At 32.0% G+C, this 22818-nt stretch overlaps 3 protein-coding genes across 6 annotated transcripts; 1 reads left to right on the forward strand and 2 right to left on the reverse strand.

The window, feature by feature from the left end:
• Positions 1-1074: 1074 nt before the first annotated feature.
• Positions 1075-4018, reverse strand: LOC137832221 (5'-adenylylsulfate reductase 2, chloroplastic-like). Its single transcript, XM_068640266.1, has 5 exons — positions 3719-4018; positions 3438-3593; positions 3186-3306; positions 1780-2587; positions 1075-1669 (listed from the first exon to the last, which is right to left on the reverse strand). Exons 1-5 carry the CDS (start codon positions 3807-3809, stop codon positions 1439-1441), a joined length of 1407 nt encoding a protein of 468 aa, XP_068496367.1. The 5' UTR covers positions 3810-4018; the 3' UTR covers positions 1075-1438.
• Positions 4019-8457: 4439 nt separating this feature from the next.
• Positions 8458-13676, reverse strand: LOC137832222 (probable proteasome inhibitor). The gene is made up of 9 exons (XM_068640267.1): positions 13159-13676; positions 12893-13064; positions 12431-12574; positions 11896-11976; positions 10290-10367; positions 10144-10178; positions 9989-10055; positions 9168-9245; positions 8458-8750 (listed from the first exon to the last, which is right to left on the reverse strand). Exons 1-9 carry the CDS (start codon positions 13331-13333, stop codon positions 8672-8674), a joined length of 909 nt encoding a protein of 302 aa, XP_068496368.1. The 5' UTR covers positions 13334-13676; the 3' UTR covers positions 8458-8671.
• Positions 13677-18415: 4739 nt separating this feature from the next.
• LOC137832224 (lactoylglutathione lyase GLX1-like) lies at positions 18416-22742 on the forward strand. Of its 4 annotated transcripts, none has more exons than XM_068640268.1 (9): positions 18416-18662; positions 19195-19326; positions 19407-19531; positions 19655-19719; positions 19808-20020; positions 20935-20982; positions 21090-21197; positions 21303-21455; positions 22467-22742. In XM_068640268.1, the coding sequence occupies exons 2-9, from the start codon at positions 19217-19219 to the stop codon at positions 22506-22508; spliced, it is 864 nt and encodes a 287-aa protein (XP_068496369.1). In that variant the 5' UTR covers positions 18416-18662; positions 19195-19216; the 3' UTR covers positions 22509-22742. The 4 variants fall into 4 exon arrangements, with proteins under 4 accessions (XP_068496369.1, XP_068496370.1, XP_068496371.1 ...); XM_068640269.1 differs by having other exon boundaries at positions 18651-18754; XM_068640270.1 differs by lacking the exon at positions 18416-18662 and adding an exon at positions 18876-18969.
• Positions 22743-22818: the final 76 nt, after the last annotated feature.

Below are 22818 nucleotides of genomic sequence, written 5' to 3' on the forward strand. Positions count from 1 at the left end.
TGAATCCATACAACCCCCGGGTTTTTAGGAGTTTAACATTTGTTTATAAAAACTATATTATATAAAAATATCCTAAAGTAATATATAAAAAGATTATAAAATTAAATATATTTTGTATTGGTAAAATAAACTTGTATATATAATAATACGCACAAAGTGATGGTATGGTGCACACAAAGTGATGGTATGGTAAACAGAATGATGAGGCGGTATGAAATATTAAATCTTATACTCCATAACTTTAATTATTTTGCTTTTTTTTATTGTTTACTTTCAATTTATTTATTTATATAATTATGTGAATGTATATAATTATGTGACTGTATGTTTTGATATTTGAATATGTTAATTTTAGATTATTTTTTTTTGCAGTATCTTCATATTTATAGTAGAGATAGTTTGCATTAGACCATAACAATTAGAAGATCCAGTTTTGCAATTTGATTTTGTTTTGAACAGTTTAATAAATTAATTCATCAATATTGATTAGAGGAAACAAATTAAAAGATAATGACAAAATCATTTGGTTGCAGCGAGATACTAAAATTGAGTATTTGATATTTTTTTAATTTATTAAAATTGATTATGGTTAAAGAAGATTGAGAAATATTTAAAAAGATATTTGCAATATTTATTTTTTTGAAGAAATATTTGCCATATTTATTTGAAGAAATTTGTTTATGAAAAGATTAATTTAAATTATAAAAAAAAACATGAATGAACATAGTAATAAATTATTAATTATAGTTTCATTTTTATATTGAACTTTTTATTAAATAAACTTCAATAACTTTTTTTATCTCTCGTAAAGTTGTATATTTTATCTTTGGTTTCATTGAAAAGATCCTACATAAAAAAATTATTTCTGCCAACTATTGAGTATGAGTGCCAAATAGTCCTTATAATTAGCAATAACATATTCTTTTATCTTTTAAAAATTATACATGTCCATCTTATCATCAGTGGGTAAAAAATCCAGTCAATAGAAGATTGATAATTAAAAAGAGGAAATTTCACGGACAGTTCCTACTAGCCATACCATATAGGCAGTGAAGAAACATAGGAACCCAATGATGAAATCCAATCTGAGATATTATTACATAAGCAACATTAGCTGAACCAGTATACGTTACTATTTGGAATTCGATCATAGAAATTTGGCAAAATCTAATATAAGACTAGATTCTGATAGTGAAGTAACAGCATAATACAAACCATATATCTACTCATCTAACCCAGACATTAAATCACATCCTCATACACCTTTATAATCGTGAGAAAGGTCAACTATACTATACAGGGATACTACTAACTGAGAATCTTCGTTTTGCTACCAAAACTGCCATCATCCCCATTATAGCTGAATTGCCAAAATCTGAGGCAAAATTTATTGCCAGCATTGTACGACGGAACATTGAGCGAAATACTCAATTGCCCATCACTGTAAGGCATTCACGAATGCCATCAACGAATCAACGTCTCTCTTTTCAGAAGGGTACTTGATTGGTCGAGAAGAGTGTTTGGGGAAGAGAAGTATTGTGGGAAAGCTTCCCAACTCTAGTTCACTCTTTGCATATTCTTTCTGCTCTCCATCCGCTCTGAATTTCGCGACCTTCACTCCTGACCCTGCCAACTTCTCTGCCAAATCAACATACGATTCCTCCATGGCCTGTTTCAGTCCACAATAAACATCTCATTAGATGATGGTAATTTCGAATCAAAAGAACCATAGTGAGATGATATTAACAGAGAATTGATGTTTAGGGAATAGTGTTTAACCTGACAGAAGCGGCACCATGGTGCATAGAGCACAACAAGCCATGATTCTTTTCGGTTCTCTAATTTTGCCAAATTCTCAATTCCAGCCCTGCTCAAGCTGACCACATTCTGGGAATCGAAAATGTCAGCGACAGTGGCAGTGCTATTTGAAGGGGTGGCCCCATTTCCATCAAACTGGGCAGTATCTTCCTGTTTTAGATTACCTTTGTGAAGACCACATTCCTTGGCCTTGGCATCCTCCCACCACCACCTTCCTTCTCTTTCATGCTGCCCAGGTAAAACTGGCCTTGTGCATGGCTCACAGCCAATTGAAACATAACCTTGGGAGTGCAATGAATTTACAGGCACATCCATGGTCCTAAGGAAGTTCCATATGTCTAGCCCATTAACATTTGCGACCGGGTTCCACTTCACCAGACTGCCAATTCCACCATCCAGTCCCTCAAAAACAGGATCAACCTGGACAACGGGGACTTCAGACCGAGTACCAGGAGACTGGTCTTTTCTCTGTCCAGTGATCCATGCTCTGAGACCCTTGAGGGCTCTCCTTAAGGGTCTCACCTTCCTTACTCTGCAGCACTCTTGATGCCCATCCTCATAAAATGAGAAGAGCCCTTTAGTTCTTACCAAGGCCTGAACCTCAACAGAATCAGGGAACATGTACTCGATGTGAATTCCATAATGCTTCTCAACTGCGTCAAAAAATCTGTAAGTTTCTGGGTTCAGTCTCCCAGTGTCCAGGCTGAACACTCTGTAGGGTCGACCCGTCAAATGCGCGTACTCAATTAAAGCAACATCTTCAGCACCGCTGAAAGGCAAAACTACCCATTAAAATCCAAATCCAGATACATAGTCATACAAAGATACTTTTGCCGCAACACACGTAATAAGATTCAAGCTACAACTTTCATATATTAACAATTCGACGTGTTAATGAAAACAAGCCAAAGCAGCACACATTGTCACCAACAGAATAATTCTTAAACCTCCTCCAAGTCATTCTCCTATTAATTTTCCTACCTGATTTGCAAAGTTTTCTATGCATTCTCCAATTATCCTTAATAACATTTTTTTATATTTTCATTACATTAAATATATTTACTTATTTTATTTTATAATTCTTTGCAAATATTTGTAGAAACATGCTACTATAAGATGTTTATGCACAAGAGAAGTTAGAAATCATGTGTCTACTGCTTGTCTTCGTACGTCACTATCTACTAATAGATGTGAATGTAGCATAGTTTATGGAAACTCATACGAAATATTTGAAAATTTCCCCCCACCAATCCAAAAAAACAACACCTGAGGGTAAAATTCAAAAGAGACATTCATATATTCATGCAAATCCACATAAACAAAGTACCAGGCCACAAAAGCACCAATACATGAAATTAAGAATCTACCTAAATGCTATTGCGATGTCGTTGCCAAATTTCTCGAGAGCCTTGTCCATAATTTCAAGAGGAGAAGCATTTTCAAGGTCTTTCGCTATCTGCAGGAAATCTTCCTCTCCCTTCTCAACCTCTGCACATCACATACCAAAACAAACAAAAAAACGTTCAAATCGCCTCCAATCAAGGCCAAAAGAAAACCTCAACATAGAAAATTCCGTGAAAAGAAGGAAATGTGGTGACAACAGAACGCGGAAAATGTACCAGGAGCAACAATAGTCGCTGCAAGAGGAACAATAGAATCATTCCGCTGTGGTTGGGCGTTGAGAGGTCTCACCGAGGAGCATCGTTGAGTTAAATTAACAATAACGGAGGAAAGATTAGGCCTCTCTGGAAATCGAAACGAACCGATTTGCAGAGCTGAAAACAGAAACACGTAGGCATTAATTAACGATACCCTAGCACGTGATAAGAAGCGAGAAATTCAGATCAAGTTGGTTATTGGTTAAAACGGGAGAGCAAAGGAAAGGAATGGAGATCAACACCTTTTGCATCGGAGGAAGATCCAAGGCGCGAGAAGAAGGAAGTGGACGGTGCTGGTGAAGAGGAAGAAGTGCTAGTAACGGCGAGAGCCATTGGAGAAGGGAATCTAAGCTAGAAAATTGAAGATTAGATTCTGTTGGTTTTTTCTGAAGAACAAGAAGGAGAACCAAGGTTTCGTTATAAAGAGAAGTGTGATTGAACCTGGACGCAATTCAAGCTCTCTTCATTCCGCTTACGTGGCGTTCAGTTATTGGTTCAACTTAAAACCCGTGGCACGAGGCCTCTCTGCGGTCGCGCGGTCAAGTTAGACTCACATGTCACTTTTAAATATTCATTATCTTCCCAGATTCTTCCTCTTCTTATTTACTCTATACCTATTATTTATTATTATTTGTTTCTCTCCTTTATTTATTCTTTTTAAATGCACTACAGATTAATTGCCTACTTTTAAAAATTAAAATTACAATTATTATTATTGTTATTATGAATAATTGTTGATAATCACTGTTGAGCCTATCAATTCGTGTTGCTTATGTTGTGATTGAGTTTCAAGAATTGTTAAAATGTTGATATAATCTTCATTTTTCAGGTAATGTAATATTTAAGTTACTTACGGTAAAAACACATTTTAAAAATAATTAGCCGTAAGTATAATCGTCAGTGGGGAAATTATACTATTTTCAAATGTATATTGGTTCTTTGAGAGTGTGCGATGGTGCGTCAATGTCATGCTTTTTATTGGTTTTGTTTTGTTCGTTAATAAATAATTAAAGATCTCATAAATAAAATGCAATAAAAAGGATAGAACAAGTATATTAAATTATTAATAACTAATATTAAACATTCTCAACATTACGTTACCTTTTCTAAAAATTGTCGGCAAAAAAGTCGCCAGAACTGTAAAATCAAGCTTGAATTTAGATTTAATTTAAATGTCAAAAATAAAATTGTATTTTGATTTTTTTTTAATTTAAGTATTATTATTAAAAATATAATTAAGGAAAATAGGATTTTTTTATAATTTGTTGGTATTGTTTATAAAATATGAAAATATTATGGAAACACTTTTTAATTTTCCTACACTTTTGTGACACCTACTAAAACAATAATATTTTAGTTTATGATTCATTCATCTCAAATTAATTTGGATTTGTCTTAACAAAACAAGTCAATTTTGATTTGTTGACCCTAAATCAGTCATTTAATCCCTTTCTTAAGTAATAACTGTAACTCAAACAATTCTATTTAAGTCAACGCAATTTGTTACATTTTTATTTTTAATTACTACTCTTCAAAGTGGTATTTGTATTGATCACTGCAACCGAATCTCTTTCTCTACACGAACCAGTAAAGGTTTTGCGTGTGTGCGTCACGATCTTAAAAAACGTTTATCCGTACGAACAACCATACCTACTCTTTGTTTTCAGTGAAGATACCATCAAATTATAACATACTTGATTTTTAAAAGATAAGTAATTTACTTTTAATTATACTTATTAAAAATTATTTTATTATTACGTTTGGAACCTAGAGAACTATTGAGATAATTTTTCTATCTTCTTTTATCAGCCAGTTGTACTGTCTTTTAACTTCTTTCCTTGCAAATTCCTCGTTCTTTCATCTTAACCTCGGTTTTCACTCTTCTCGTAATCCAGATTCAGAAGGTATCTACATAAGGTACTCTGACGCTCAAGTCAGCAAAGACGTTCGGTATTCGGTTATCAAGACACTGTATATGATGACGTAACTATTATTGGGATATGTGTTATTTATATTACATTTGATGGATTTTCCTTATTAGGTCAGGTGAAGGAGTTGAACTGCATTTAAGGCTGCATTACTTAACTCTTAATCGAGGCTTAGCTTCATTATCTTGATTGAACGTAAATGGACTTGTGATGTCGATTGACTTTGCTAATGTGGACTTTTACTTTGGTTAGCCTAATGATGAGATGGGGATGTGACATCAATCGTCGACTAAAAAAATTAAGAAAATATTTAACAAATTCATAATTACATATAACAATAAAATATTAAACACTAAATTTCTGATAGTTAATTTTTAAATACTCATTAAAGAATAAAGCACTTTATAAAAAATAACATAAAAGCGTCGTAAACCTTGTAATTAAAATGTATTAAAAAAACTATATGCATATTATGTCCCCGTGTGTTGTTCCTTTTGTTTTATTCTCTTCTTTTTATTAGTATTTGAATTTGGTGCTCTATCGATTTTATTCATATTTGGTCACTATTCTCTTGGCATCAAAACTCGTCATCGTGTGGTCCTCCAGCCTCAATGTTTTTTGTTCTTTTTATGAGATTCAACTTTGTTCTGTTTATTGATCCCTCACCACTTGACCCTATTTTTATTTATAAAACCAAAGTAAATATGTGATTGTCACTGAGAATAATGGTTTGAATTGAAGCCACTGGTGAGCTACGAAAAGGATGTCATAATCAACATGGCTGCAGTGCTAAGGGAGCAATTATGAAACAACTTGGAAATGTATGGAACATGATGCAGTTGATATTATCTTTGTTAAATAAGATTAGTTAAGATTTAATCATATTTAAAACCATGTTATACAAAATTGCTCTCAGTTGTATTACTTAAATGATTTCATAATATTCGAAGCAAGGAAGAGCACGTTTAGTATGAATGATTGAATGAAGAATGAAGCAAGAGTGAGTGAGAAAAGATTCTTAAGAAATTGCAATGAATGAGAAGCATCTTTGTCAGTTTATGCATATACAGCAATAATAATATGTGAAAAGCATGAAGTATATATAAAGTAAAAAGTAGTGGAAGTGAGTGCAGAATGAAAGCCCCATTCATAACCCAACCTTTGGAGATCCGAAAGGGTTTATTGTCCCACAAATACGCTATGGGACCAACACGAGTCCTCACGCACCACAAATTTTAATCATAAACAAAAGAAAAACAAACGATAGCAATGACGATTCCATGTTGTTTTCAACTTTTCCCAAGTAATAAATAACAATTTGCATAAGGTCAGTATTTATTTCGAAATAGGTTTTCATTTTCTTACAATAATTCAATAATACCTTCGTATTACTTCTTTGTGTGAAGACATGAAGTTTCGTTACCGATGTTTAAATTTCTAAGCCACAAACATCCCAATTCTTTAAAAATACTATTTTTAAATATTTAATTATAATTATAATTTTAAATTTAATTTGAAATCATTTATAATATAAATAATCCTTTAAAATATAAACTTTTTATTTCAATTATAATATTTTGAAAATAAATAGGTTAAAAGTTTAATTCATCATTTCTGGTCTCAGAAAAGTAATACTTTCAAAACAAATCTTTACTTTTCATCCAATTTGTTGAATGAGTGGTATAGTTGCACTTAAGTGTGTTTAGCAATTTTTTTTTCTGTTTTTGTTATTTTTGGCTTGATAAGACATGGTTTCGTTTTCTTTGGAAACATATCTCATTTTTTAATGCTCTTTTTATATACAACGTTTCTTCTTCCTTCTTCTTTTGTTGTTTTTCATTCTAGATGATCAATTTCTTTTATTTTTTATAAGGATTTAGAAAATAGTTTCAGAATAGATGTTATAATTAAAATAATATTTGAATATTTTATATTTAAAGTAAAAAATATATTAAAAAATAGTTATTAATATTTTATTTTAAAATAATTATTGTATTTTTAGAAAACTTCTTTTCTTTCCTCCTTTGTCATTTTTTTAGAGATTTCACTTCATCCTTTAACAGATTTGAGTATTAGAAATTAATTTTAGATTTTAATTTTAAACTCCTCCTACTGTATTAGAAGTTAATTTTAGATTTTAATTTGAACTCCTCCTAGTCTTAAACTCTAAATTCAAAACCTCAATTCTTAACCTTGGTACTATAAAATGATTAATCAAAATTTTGTTTATTATACTAAATTTCTTTATGTTACTTCTTCCTCTACGCCAATTTTTACTTTTCTTGATTATTTGAATGATTATTTGAATAGACGTGTTTTGTATGTAATATCTTTGCTCTAAAATTAGAATGAATTACTTCAAAGTCCGAGATATGTTAGGTTATTCGTTCACCACTTTTTCATCTCTTCAAATAAGACTTACAACTCAGTATTTTAATTTTTTTGAAAGTAAAATAATGTATCTTGCAATTTGGACAAACAAAAATGAAATTACTTTCAATTTAATGAAGAAAAAAACGTGATTAATCTAAAACTGCAAACATAAATAAATTTTAATTGGAAATGAAAATTTTAAGATTTTAGTTAAAAAAAATATATAATTCAGCATGCATCTCACTCATTCCAGTAATTAAATTAAACTTAGTTGGTACTTGTTTGTTTAATAAAATATATTGGCCTTATAATCAAAGTTCTAAAAATTAACAAATAGTTCTACAGTTTACTTAATTAACCATGATTTACTACTTATTTTATTACTAATGAAATTGTAATAGAGTTAGGCAGGTGGGTGACATGTGTACTTTTATTTTACGTTCAAAAAGAATTTGCTTTATATAACTCCTTGAATCAGATGTCAGGAAACCTTGGCGTTCCATTCAGATATGGGAGATATTGTGTTAATAACTAATTTTAATTTCTTATAATTGATTTTCTTATCATTCTTATTATTGAATTTTATCAGTGCAGAGGTAAATTCTGTCACAATTCCATATACAATTAAAATGATTTTTAAAGTAATTTACAACAGACAAAATAATTCCAATTAACATTGATAAATAGGAAATGGAGGAAGATCTTATTTAAACTATAATGCAATTAAATCCTTAACTATACATCATATGAAAACATCCAATTACCATAATTCCTGGAATAAAGCTAATAGAGGTATGAAGTTTTAGTGTTTGCTGAAATTGTTTTAGTAAATTTGAGTAGACACAAGTTGGCCGTAGAACTTGTCCATATTACGACAACTAAAATGTAATATATCTATATGTAGTCCGAATCAGCATCTCTCCGAAAATGTTGCAGATCTGGATGAGCGTCATATCCTGGTCTTCTAGGATTCCTGCACCACGGGAGTCAGAAAGGCTGTGTATATATATCTTATTTCATTATACATATTTTTAAATATCTTCATACTTGTACACCAAGCAATTCAGAAGAAAACCTCTAATCAGGCTTTTACCAGCTAAACATTTGTCCTTAAACACTTGACCAAGCTTAAGGTCGTGTTTTTGAGATAATCTATTTTTAAAATTCAAGGTATCGAATATCCTTAACTCACTCTCTACTTTTTAAAATTCTTCTATTGAATCACTACCCCTTTAACAATAATCCCAGTTCAGACTTACAACTGGGTTTCACTTTCAACATCCTATGTACAATAAAATTAACATAAAAGACAAAGATGAACAAGAAAATAAAACAATATATAAAAAATGCAAATGACTTTGACGGAATAAATGATTTCCTTGAGCCATACCTTGCAAATCTGTTGGGTTCAAAACCAGGAATACCAGGAGGACCATAGGGATCAAAACGCGCGCCCGGAGGAAGACCCCTATTTACATGGATTCACACCCACAGATAAGCTTAAAAATTAGCCACAGGTACAAGATAGAAGGTAGTCAAAGGCAAATGCCACCCTTAACTCCTTTATTTAGCCACAAGTAAAATTCATCCACTTCCTCTCTTTTTTTTCTCCATTCTTTTCAACACTATTCATTTTTTCCATTATTTCAGTTCAAGTAAAAAAGTAGTAAGAAATTTTTATAAAGTTCAGTTTTTTTTGTTGAAAATTCATAAAATTTATTTAAATTAACTTTTAAATAAAAAAAATGTTTACAATGCATACCAGCTGTATGACATGAAACCAAAGAATATAAAATACAGAGAAAAAAATAATCATTAAAATGTTTTGGGCGAAATGACTTTTTTAAACTAATGCAAGTTGTGACACAATTGAAAATCATTCAGCAAGTAAAAAGAACCGAAAACTACTCCACAAAAAATAAAAGAGACCAATTCACGCAGTATTATACACAAAGAAAGCTGATGTTTTTCATGAGCTGGGGTCTATTAAACCCATTGCCCATTGGTCAGGCTCTCTCACAGAGCACACAGTCAAGGAGTAAGTTATGTACACCTCAGTGAAGTGACATTGCCTCAGCAAAGAAGTTGGAACCTTCCCTTCCTTTCCCTTCCCTCACCTCAGCGAGTAAGGCATGTTTTGTAGGTTGCACAGCCTTTAACTACACTAATAACTCAGAAACTGAAAAAGAGAGAGAGATCTAAGCAACTTACGGCATTCGTCCAGGAAAAGCAGGATCTCGACCAATACCACCACCAAACCACAGGGGGTCATCAGGCCCTAATTCAAAGTGTCGAACTTAGCATCCACAATTATGGTTATGCAAAAATAATAAACAATTTCATAAAACTAAATATGTTAAACTTACCTACAAGCATGCTCCCACCAATGCCATGACCACCCCTGAAATCAAGGGAGGAAAGTTTCAACGGGCAAAAGAATTAGAAAAAAGAGGTGGGGATAACAACTATGTCAAGACTCAAGAGCATGAAAAAGTAATGCAGGTAAGAATACCTTGAGGGAAGCACTCCAGCAGCAGGCCCAGGAACAAGATCACTACCAGAACCAATGGGAACTGAAGGGAAAATAATTCTGTACAAAAGAAAACAAAATATAAAAAAAACAATTAATAAGCAAGCACAAAAGCAATAAAAGCAAGTAGCAGTTATATGCAGGGAACATTAAAAGGAATGATACTGAAACCAGCTTGGCACATAGGCAACTGGTTCCATTTCTAATTAGTATGCCAGTGACGAGGAAAAACAGCAAAAATGTCTCAGATTAATTAACAGTAAATTATTCCTCTCCATGAGGAAGAAAAGAAATAGAGGAATCCACTATTGTCCATATTGTCCATGGACAATTTGCCCCAAAATGTATGCCCATCATTCAATTCACAATGAAGAAATTCATCATTGATCAAGAAACACAAATAAGATATCATAGTTAATAAGTTTCTTAAGAGAATATTTAGCACAGTAAAAATCCAGGCAAGTGGCATCGATAGGAACCAGGGCTCAACTGCCCCGGCTGCCAATAATCTGGGTCTAAGACACCACCACAAATATTCATGGAGGCCTAAGAATATACATGACTTGCGAGGGAATAGCACCAACTGACTTATATAAAGAATTAGGGGAGAAATTTATTAATAGAGAATAAGCAGATCTAATGAATCTGTCTAAATATAGAAATTCAACTGCAGTGGGGGATTTTGGTCATAACTTGGGACTAAAGGAGACTTTTTATTGGAACTGGGAACAATTTTCTTTCATTTCAGTCTGTTGATTTGATTTGGTTCAGTAATGCTACCTTTTCTATATAGGAACGAGAATCCTATTAAATTGGTGCATTCACGGAATGTTTTGGGGGACATTGTTCAAAGTTTGCGCAAACTACAGTCATATATGCTAGTACGATTACTGTAGAATCTGTTCTCACAAACCAAGATCAATCAATCCCAAGATCTCTGATCATTAAAATGGTCCGTCTCAAATCTCACCCCATGTGCAGTGGTCCATAAACTACACTTGCCACCCACTACTTGCACACACAGAATCTTCTATGAGGAAACCATGTTATCACATTCGTGAAATAACTTAAAAATTGTCCAAGTTTATGAGTTCAGCTCCCCCAAAACACACCAGCTTGCAGAAAACTCAATTCTGATTAGATTAGGGTGATCATGACTAGGTTCAGATAAAATCACCTATACTTGCAATTTTGTGTGCAAATTTTCTAGTTTAGTTGAGGTGCAGAAACAAACACTGATTGAAGACATATCAGGACATCCTTCGACTTGATAGAATCAGAGGAAACGGTCATCATGTATAGGACATCATAATTAAAGGCGTGCATAGGTAAGATACATAAACTGTCCCATCCACCGACACAAACCCTCCCAAAACCCAGCAATAAGCACATACCACAGACTGCTTTCATAATTTTCAAGTATGGAACATCAAATATACGAAACCCTGATATATAGATCTATGAATTTTAATGCTCATATTTGCCAACAGTAACAGTGAGTAAAATCAAAGAATTGATAATCAATCCACTGATCAGCAACAAAAATCATTGAAATGGTGAAAGCAACAGAGTAATGTTAAACCCTTACTGAGGTGGAGGACCAGCAGGTTCACCAAATCCACTAACAGGCTCAGGTATATCTTGTCTAGTTCTGTCCCTTGTTTCTGAACTGTATAGAAGACAAGGAGACAATTTTTCAAAGAGGATCCCAGTTCATAGGACATTATACAATAAAACTTTCATATAAAGGGGTAATGCCACAGTTAGCCAATATAACAACCCAACATTAAAACAAATGGGTAGATTTTCTCATGCGACATGCTTATAATATGAAAACAGGACGCTGAACAATACTAGTAGCACAAGTTATCAACAAAGAATGAGAGATTTAATTTTCATCCACTGATACATTGCCATCAATCATGCATTTGAATGTAACGGCGTGATGGTGTCAAAATCTTTAAACTGATATTTTGATCCACTATCAATGTAAAAGTTTTAAACTCTATACAATGGCCTAATTCAGAAAAATTGAAGCATTCACTATCACAGAGTTACATAAGATATGCGTTCCCAGTTAACATTTTAAAAGACACACACAAAGTTCATAAATCCAAATTCACCTTCTACGAGATGAGCCGGCACTAGCAGCAGAACCATCTAATTTAGACAAGATATCCCCGTCGATTCTCTTCACAAGCTTACCCAAATTCTTGAACTGCTGAGCATAATTGCTGCCCCCATCCTCTCCAGAATAATCCCCAACACTGCATATGAAAAATCACACCCAAACACCATGTCAAAGTGAGCACACAATTCGACACAACAAAAAACCCCAACCTGCAAGACTCTAAACTTGTGTGCACATTTCATGCTAAAAAAAATCCAAACACCCCACCCCTCAAAATATAATTAAAACACAATTAAAGCCAACAAACAAATCCACAACTTAAATTAAAAAAAGGTACAAATTTATAAAAAAAAAATAAAGAGAAATAAAACACTCCAAAACCCTAACTTCTCAATCACAACATGTAAACAACGGAATTTTCAGCCAAAACAAAAAAGGGGAAAGTATCACTTACTCAATCTCGAGGCTTATAGGCTCCGAAGACCCTTGAGACAAAACATTAACGAGCAATTTGTCATTCATGACGAGGCTCTTGACAAGCACTTTCTCCGAACCCTTTTCTGGATTCGCGTAAACGAACGCGTACTCTTCGTTTAGCTCGTTCCAGTTATCAACGGACACTTCGTCTGCACACAATCGCAGCACATCAACAAACATAAAAAATCAGCAACAAAAAATTCAAAGACAAAACTTGGATTTCTTGAATTTCTTCGTTATTACCATTTGATGGATCAGAAAAAGGATTGTCCGAGAGAGCCTGGGGACCCGTGGCGGTAAGAATATAGCCGGAGGCTAGGAAAGAGGAGTGAATCGCAAACGCGATTTTGTCGTTTCGATTGCGGAAGGCTGGCCTCGCGGCCCTGATCACCCCAAGCACCGACTTTTCACTCGCCATCGTTGTTTTCAACAGATACTTCTCGCTCAAGACACTGCAGTGCCTCCTTCGGTGCGCTGCGTAATTAGAGCACAACTAGTTTTCTGACTATACATATAGAATATAGAAAAAGAAAAATCTAGAAACTAATTGAGAAAGAACAATAAAAAAATAAAAATAAAAAAGGGTTTTATTATATAAAATGGACAATAAAAGGTTTTGATAAAATAAACCTGCACAACTTTATCACAAAAAAAATATTAAAAAAATCTATGTTGAGTTCACAAAGCAAATGTAAACATACTGCATGTGATATGAAATAATATGATAAAAAAAAAGGAAAGAGACATGAATGCGAACATCTTCAGGAATAGGAATGTGTTTAGATATATGTACAACTTTGGTTAACACCTTTTAATCCAACAAAATTATTAACCATATAAATTAAACAATGGCAAATTCTTGTTTTTCTGTTGTAATTCAGACAGTTTTTGAAACTAAATTAAAAATCTTATAAAACTTTCTTAAATCACACTGTTTTTTAGTTTTAATAAATTTATATTCAGTTTTATTTTAACTATTGGAGATTTTAAGAGATGTATACCTTTTTTCAATTTTAATAAAATAATCAATTTATTTTTTAATTATTATTTTTATAAAAAAAATAGCTCAAATTATCCAAGAGCTATTAATTGAATGTGATTTCATTGTAACTTTCAAATTGATATAATATTTAAATGAGTATATAAGATTAAGTGAATTAAACTTAGATTGAGTGTTCATTATAAAATGTATTCATAGAATTTTTTTTTTATATAGTAAAATGTTTACCATAGTCTCTTATCAAATATTAAGTTAATATATGTTATAAAAAAAATCAAATTTTAAGTGAAAGTTAATTGGATGTAGTCCAATTATTTCAAATGGTATTATATTTTTTTGTATTGGTAATATACAAGCTTCCAAATTTTGAATCAGATTTAGGATAATTGAGCTTTTATTTTAAACTTATACTTTTTGTCGAGCTTTGAAGAATGAGACACATTTTTACAAATAATTTCAGGTTGAATTTTGTGACTGTTATAAAGTCTGATGGTTTAAACTTGATATAATTAAAGTAGTAATTATTAATGTGATAATTGTTTTTTTTTCAACCGATTAATAGTTATTTATTTTCAAATAACTTCATACTATGATATTGGTTGTTTATTTTCAAACAATTTCAGATTTTTTTTATGATAGTTTATTTTTAAGTGATTAAATGTTTATTTTCTAATGTAGCTTTGAGTTTCTTTTATCTGGTTGTTTATTTTTAAGTGACATTCAAATTGTTCTTTCATTATGTTAGAATTGTTCTTCATAATTATCTAAAACTTCATATCTTTTTCTTGATTTTGACACTGTATGTCTTTTATCTGTTGTTTTAACTTAATCAACTTTTTTTAATTGAAAATATTATATTAAAATGAAGTTTCTATGTCAGACATAGAAGTGATGTTATCTCCATGTTCTTTTCTTTTACTACTTCTTTTTGTTGTTTTTTTATCTTATTGGGCGAAACAATATTCAACTTGTCTCCAGATTTTTCTAAAATTTGAAAATAATGAGTATGCACTTGAAGTAAAAAATTTGTTTTTTTCTTTTAAAGTTTAAAAATTGCATGCCATTTTTATTTCATCTCTCAATAAAACTAAACTTTTAAATTTGTTACTTTTGAAATTATACATTGAAAATCCACATTTTTTATACAACTGCATTATTTTAAATCCATCACATAAAGAATTATATACCAGTTACTTTGATTTGAGTGTAGACTATAGGGTGGAGAACCTTTGATTCTTATTTAATATTAGCCTAATGATTAACCAACTCTCATAATTATTGATTTTTTTTTTTTTACACATTGAGTCACAATTGAATAAGAATTATTATGTCCTCTTGCATTAAGAAAGATTTAGGATTTTTTTTTGTCAAAATTTATCCTTTTCATTTGATTGCTCACTTTCTAAACCAATGGGTGAACTAGCTTGATTGTTAGAAGGCTTAATATTATAAACAAAATGCTTAAGCATGTGTGTGGATTGGTTCGGGTGGTGGATACATTACAAAAATGAGGTTTTTGAAAATTTTTACCACTATGGTGCTTTTCATTGGATAAACCAAGTTGTTCTCATCGGCTTGAGATCGGTCGAAATTTGGATGAGCTCCTCATGGACTCCTTCCAGACTCTAATGAGTTAGTCTTTTGAAAAAATGAAAGGGTTTCACCTATGATTATATTCTGACGCTCAAGTAAGTAAGAACATAAAATTCGATGTGTTGTGGATATAGTGTAAAGATGCGAGATGAGATAATCCCTCTGAGTGGTTGTCTATTTATAAGCCTTCATGGGCTTAGATCTTTGACTCTGATCCTTTCATGCATTAATGTGTCGTTTTATGGTAACTTTCCATCAGATCTGAACGTGATGTCTATCACCTGAATATTTTGTCACATAATCAAAGCATTTATGTAATATAATAGAAGAAATCATGTGCTTAAATCAGAGCATTTATGTAATATAATAGAAGATATCGTGCACATAAATCAAAACATTTATTAGTCTCAATGAAACCGTTTTTATTATTTCTTAGGTTGCCAGGTTGAATTTAAGCCCACCTACTTGTTATTATTTCATCTTTTTCCTCCATCAAACACCATCTCATCTTCAATCAATCTAGCTTGATTTAGCTTTGAATTGACCAATATTAACCTCAATTTTCCTTCTGTATTATCTTAAAATATACATTTTTTTTCCAATGGAAATAAAATAAAACAATGTTCTCCACTATTTTCTTAACATTCCTCGTGCATCTATACTCGTCTACATAGTACAATCATTGCAATTTATCCACAAATAAACATATGTAATGACAAGTTATTAAAATAAAATTTATTAATATACCCAGTTCACGTAAAAGGAATCAATCAGACTAATCTTTCATAAAAATCTCTTTAAATAATGTTATTATATAAAATTTCAATATCATTCATATAGATCACACATTAATTAATTTTCAAACACAATCATTGAATTTCATTTCAATCCACATGGGTTCATATGCAATCATAGTACCTTGATTTATTTTCAACCCTAGTACTTCAATTTTATTTCAATCGTATTATCATATTGATTATATATGAATTCATTGTCTTTCATAATACTCATTAAGTATGTTACTAGTAAAGACTAACATCTATTACATACCTCAAAGATCATGATAATTTCAAACATCCAATACCGAATATTTGTAAAGACCAGTATGTATGAACTACCTTATTAACTTCTCATCATTCGATATCTCAGTTTATATGACTTAGATCATCAATATATTAGAGGATTTATATTAAACACATATTTTTCCTACTTAATATAATTATTTATAATAGTGTTTTAATAATTACTTATTATATTTTGCATTTCTCATTATATTTTGAGTTCTTCCATTGTGAAATATTTTCTTTTATATAGATTTCACATGGTTGAACATACTTAAACTAAAGAATGTTACATAACTATGCAGACACTTCAATACCATATATATATAAACCATTTTTATTGTTGTGCATTTCCAGTACATACTTAGTTTGTTATTTTGAAATGAATATTTATTGAGCTTTCGTGTTAAGTAATATAAAGAAAAACTATAAGAAGTTGATTTGGGTATTCTCATTACAACTTAACAAAATTTCTTATATGTATACGTGATTTTGATAGTCATGTATGATGAGAAAAATTACATTACAATTTCTCTTAACAAAAATTACATTTTAAACAATAATTTTTTTATTAAGTATTTGAGACTGTTATGTTTTTATCCGATGAGCATCATTTTGAAGTTTTTTTTTTCATATTGTATAATTTCGAATTTTAAAAGATTTATATATGAAGGTTATTTATATGAAATCAAAACACTCAACATTATTATTTTGCCTATCATGGTTAGAGAAATCAGCTCGCAACATTTTATGATTATTAATCTGTCTATGAATCAATCATGTTTAAATTAATGGAATATTATGGTTAATAATGTTAATTAATATTAGATAAATATTACTAGTCTTCCTGCGATGATATTCTAACGCTCAAGCAAGTCAGAACATAAAATATAATGAATATCATATAAAATAGGAGTTGAGAGAACTCTCTGTATTATTTATTAGATAATAATTTTTTTAGGGCGTTATCTAGTATATATAGATCAAATTGTAATCTCTTTTTCTTTAATCATGATTATATCTTAATTGTGTAATGAAAACTAATTGATTGAGATCCCTTGATTTATGTTTCCTCGTAATATTAGATAACAGATTAAAAAATAATCATAAATGACCAAGCTAGACGCATTACCATAATATTAAGATTTTACTGTCGAATAAGTGTGAATGACGCCACCCCATTACTGTATTTTATTTTCTTACATTTGTTACTGTAAATTGTATATTTTTATACTTACCTAAGTAAAGACAAGGGTGACCTGGACCTTAATTCTGAGAATACAAAGTGAGTGGTTGTGGACCACAATGTTTGGTTTAACATAAATGTTGTAACATGGGTTGTGGAGCCTATCCGTTTAGGCTAACCCTGTATCCATTTTATCTTTCAGAAAAGCTTTTTATATATTAAATTAAATACCATTTTAATATAAAAAGGCCATACATTTTTTATATAAAAAATATTTTAAAATAATTTACAATCCCACTCTTGATTATTCAACCACATCCCTTGTTAAATCAGCCCTGCCAGATATGTTTCTGTAATTGTTTTTAGTTGGACTCTTTGTCTTGTTTGTAAGAAACATGAAACTGTAACTAATAAAAAATAGAATTTCATGTTTCTAAAGTTACATCCAATGAGAATAGCAATTCATAGATTGCCTGCACAAGAAATTGCCCTTACAACAGTAAATAAAAACTTTGCAATGAAATTACGATGATTTCCTCGGACTCATTTATAAAAATAATTTTATTAGATTTAAATTTAGGACAGGTTAAACTTCTAAAGTTTTTTTAGAAAATATTCTTATATTTTGTTTTTGAAGGAGTTACGATAATTTATTCTACCACAAGTTATCTCCTCAAATTTCAGTAAATATATTTGATATAGGTGGGGATGGTAAGCTGTGACCAAATGCATCACAGTACCCACAACTCCGTCCCTATACATTCGTATCTGTAACAGGCAGGTTACATTATCAGTCTCTCATTCAGTTCCTCAGATGATTATTGTTACTTATAAAGCAACACGTCTACTGTCTAAGAAATTGTTCTTCTTTGTCGCTTTTTCTCTCGCACTGGTCGCTATCTCGCCGGTAAGATACACCTCTCTCAGTGGGGTTTTTCTTTCTTTGATTTCTTGATCTCCAATTTCAGTCACTTTAATCTATAATCTTTGCCATCCAAGGTGAAGTTTGTGATTTCGGCTGTCTGTAACATTTACAGACACCATTTCTGTTATGAAAACCCTTGTAATTATATTGCCTGCCATATTGTTAAATCTTTAAAGAATCGATTTCTTTTGGTGGGTTTAGGGTTGACCTTTTGAATTTGGAGCAATCTCATTTCTTATCCTCAAATAAGCTTTCACATAAATTTTGAAATGAAATATGTATATTTGTAGTAAGTGAATAATATTTAATTCATTTTGCAATTGGCGTGGGTTGTAAATATTTTCTATTCCCTAGTTCCAAATCTGTGAATGAAGGCTGAAGCCTGAAGGGTCTATTTGTTTGTTACTTTATTACCTCCGTATTTTGTGTTAACGAGTTGATTTTTATTTGGCCACTAATTGGTGTTCTTTGAATTTCGCGATATGTTAATTACGTTTTCTTGGTGGTGTTGCAGAGTATTTGCTTCTACATTGAATATGGCTGAGGCTACACAGTCTAATGCTGAATTGTTGGAGTGGCCAAAGAAAGATAAGCGCCGCTTCCTGCATGTTGTATACCGTGTTGGTGATCTTGATCGCACCATTAAGTAAGATTTGGTTGGCTTGGGTTGTTGAAATTCACTGTGACGTGTGCTTTGATGCTCACAGTTTCCTAACTATTGTTCAGGTTTTACACTGAATGTTTCGGGATGAAGCTTTTGAGGAAAAGAGATGTTCCAGAAGAGAAATTTGCCAATGCTTTTCTTGGATATGGTCCCGAGCAATCCCATTTTGTTGTGGAATTGACTTACAGTATGTTTCTTGTGTATATTTATTTTTTCTTGTTATTATCTATATACCTTTTGTCTAGCATCCTTTGTGTTGGATGGAATTGGACATGACTTACCTCTACCTACATGTGATGTTTTTGGTCAGATTATGGGGTCACCTCATATGATATTGGAACTGGCTTTGGACATTTTGCTATTGCAACTCCAGATGTAAGCCAGAGTCTTGCCTTCACCACTGCTTCACCATTTATTTAACTTTTTGTGCTGAAATTAAAGTGTAGATATCTTCTACTTTTAGGTTCACAAATTGGTTGAAGACATCCGGGCCAAGGGTGGAACTATCACAAGGGAGCCTAGTCCAGTTACGGGTGGGACATCTGTTATTGCCTTTGTGAAGGACCCTGACGGTTATGTTTTTGAGCTCATCCAAAGACCTTCAACCCCCGAGCCATTGTGTCACGTAATGCTTCGTGTTGGTGATTTAGAGCGCTCAATAAAATTTTATGAAAAGGTAACAACAGTCCAACTCATGTTTTTCTTTTCACGAACATATTTTAATATAAACCAAATACTGTTCAATGTCGAAGCTTATTATAATACAGTTGCATAAATATTCATGTTTGTCAACTTAAAAGTTTAAACTTTTTCAATTTTGTTGCTACTATCTGCTTGTCTGTACAGAATCTCGCTTTCTGCTGATATTTGATGTTAAGACTTCTTTGTATTATGTTCCTCAATGATCTCCTGCTTTATTTATATCCCATTGTTTCTAGGAATGTGGGATGAAATTTTAGAGAGAAGGTTCTTTGTTCAGTACATTCAATCACACAATAAGTAACTCTTTCTTATCAATATAAAAGCCAGCCACTTTCAGTCATGCCTTGAACTAACTGCCTAAAAGCTTAAGTTATTAAGTGCATCTTTGAGTTACCGACTTGGTCACACAGGCTCTCATATCATGTCATTAACCAACTAACCCAAAAGCGTTAGTCATTATGAGAAGTTTCATGAATGAATTGCATATATAGCATGTTGCCTGGTACTCTGCTTGCCATTGTCCTTATCTCTTTTTAGGGGGAACGTTGAGAGTGAAGCCTGGGGTTGAGTTGGATGTGTAGGGTACAGTACTTATATTGATAATTGAATAATAACTTCCATTGATTTGTGTGGCATTTTGGATCTGGATTGGAAATTATGAGCTGTTGATTGTAATGGACATAAAAATCCTGATATTGCTTCTGGTATATTATGTTTTTTAATTTTGTTCTTAGTGTGTTTGGTTTTTTTGATGGCACACATTTGGATGCTTTCTCAACCCAATCCATTTGTCTTGGGTTGTTGATGTGAATTTTTTTTTGAGCCATTAGAATGGGAAACCAAACACACCTTAATTCAACTGAGTTTTATTGGATCATGTTTGTGCAGGCTTTGGGTTTTAGGGTCTTAAAGAGGGCTGATAGACCTCAACAAAAGGTGAGTTTCCTTATTCTTCTTACTTAGCATTCTACTTAAGCCAGGACATATATCGTACCTAAGCTTTGACTTAAAAAATTTCCTGTATTATGTTGCATATCTTACAGTATACTATAGTCATGCTTGGGTACGCAGACGAGCAAGAGACAACTGCATTGGAGCTTACATACAACTATGGTGTTACTGAATACACCAAGGGAAATGCTTATGCACAGGTTGGTAAATACGTATTATTAGGTTATATTTCCTTCTGGAAACCTAAACCATTCTTCGCATTTCTGTTCCCATTGATCATAAAACTTATTTGTTGTATATAACAGGTTGCTATAGGTACAGACGATGTATACAAGAGTGCTGAGGTTGTGAACATAGTCACACAAGAGATTGGAGGGAAGATTACTCGGCAACCAGGGCCAATTCCTGGCCTTAACACAAAGATCACTTCTTTCTTAGACCCCGATGGATGGAAAACTGTAAGTATTTTCTTTTTGATTTAGTTTTAATGTTGTAAAGGTGTGGCTTACTTTCTATCTATTTGTTTTTAACATAGAATCAAGAGCTGAAATAGTAGGCTAATTATGACGCAGAACACATATGCTTTTACCTGGGTCAACTACAACTGTAATTTTACAATAGTATCATAAACTACGAAATAGAATATGCTTTAACTGAACTTGCCAGTTGCATTACTTTTTAATTACTGAACCCTTTTATGCAGTTAGGTTAATTATGAGTATTAACGTAACAAAACTACTTAGAAGTGAGTTTAAATCTAACTCATTGTGAGAACTTAGAAGTGAGTTTAAATCTAACTCATCCTCACAATGACTTATAAAGTAAGGATTGCCCCCATGTGCGTGAGGATAGATCCATCAAACCTTGTTAGGATAAACTTTGATACCATATTAAAATGAATTTATGACTAATTTATCTTCATAAAACTGACTTGTAAAGTAAGGACTAATTTATCTTCATAAAACTGACTTGTAAGGTAAGGATTGCTAATTGGCTTGTAAGGTAAGGATCGCTCACACTTATACACCATAAAATGATATAATTTTTAGTCGATGTGAGCTCTCCAACACTATATTAGATATGGTATGCTGCAAGATTCTTGATAGTTGCTGCACGGTTCTTGAAAGTTGTAGAAAGGAGAAAGATTCACACACACTTGATATACGTAGGATGTGCATATACGAATTGGGAAAGAAGGAAGAACAGTTAAATAAAAAAACAAGATACAATCTATATATTTAAGGAAAAGAAGGAATGTAGAACCTACAGACAAACTAACTGTTATCAGTAAACTGATAAAACAGAAAACAGAGGTTCTTAACAAAAACAGTTGTTTCTTCAGAGCTGAACGTTTATCGATTATGATTTATGAATGTGAAATGTAGAGCATGTGCATAAACTATTGCCTTGCCATTATTAATGATAAGTATGTGCTAAGTGGTGTGATTCATTTTGTTTGAGTTTTGTAGGTTTTGGTTGACAATCAAGATTTTCTGAAGGAACTGGAGTGAAAAGTGGTATTTTCACAAAATATGAAGTAACAAGATGGTGTGTGTGTGTTTTTTTTATCAATGTAGTGGTCTTCAGTATGGTTTCTCCTATGCGACTTTCTAATTGATTGGGGACGCACTTCAAAATATTTGGCAAAATCGGAGAATAATTCTGATGTATTACGCAGAACCTAAATCAATTTCGATTGCCCTGGATTTGGTGGTCCAATAAAATTAGTTTTATGCAAGAGCAAATTAGCTTTCCATCTTAATACTATTTACGCTTAGTTATAATTTTGGTTTTGCATTTTACCAAATCCGAATATTTTTT

The sequence above is a fragment of the Phaseolus vulgaris genome, chromosome 6, assembly GCF_000499845.2.
Source record: "Phaseolus vulgaris cultivar G19833 chromosome 6, P. vulgaris v2.0, whole genome shotgun sequence".
Classification (NCBI taxonomy): domain Eukaryota; kingdom Viridiplantae; phylum Streptophyta; class Magnoliopsida; order Fabales; family Fabaceae; genus Phaseolus; species Phaseolus vulgaris.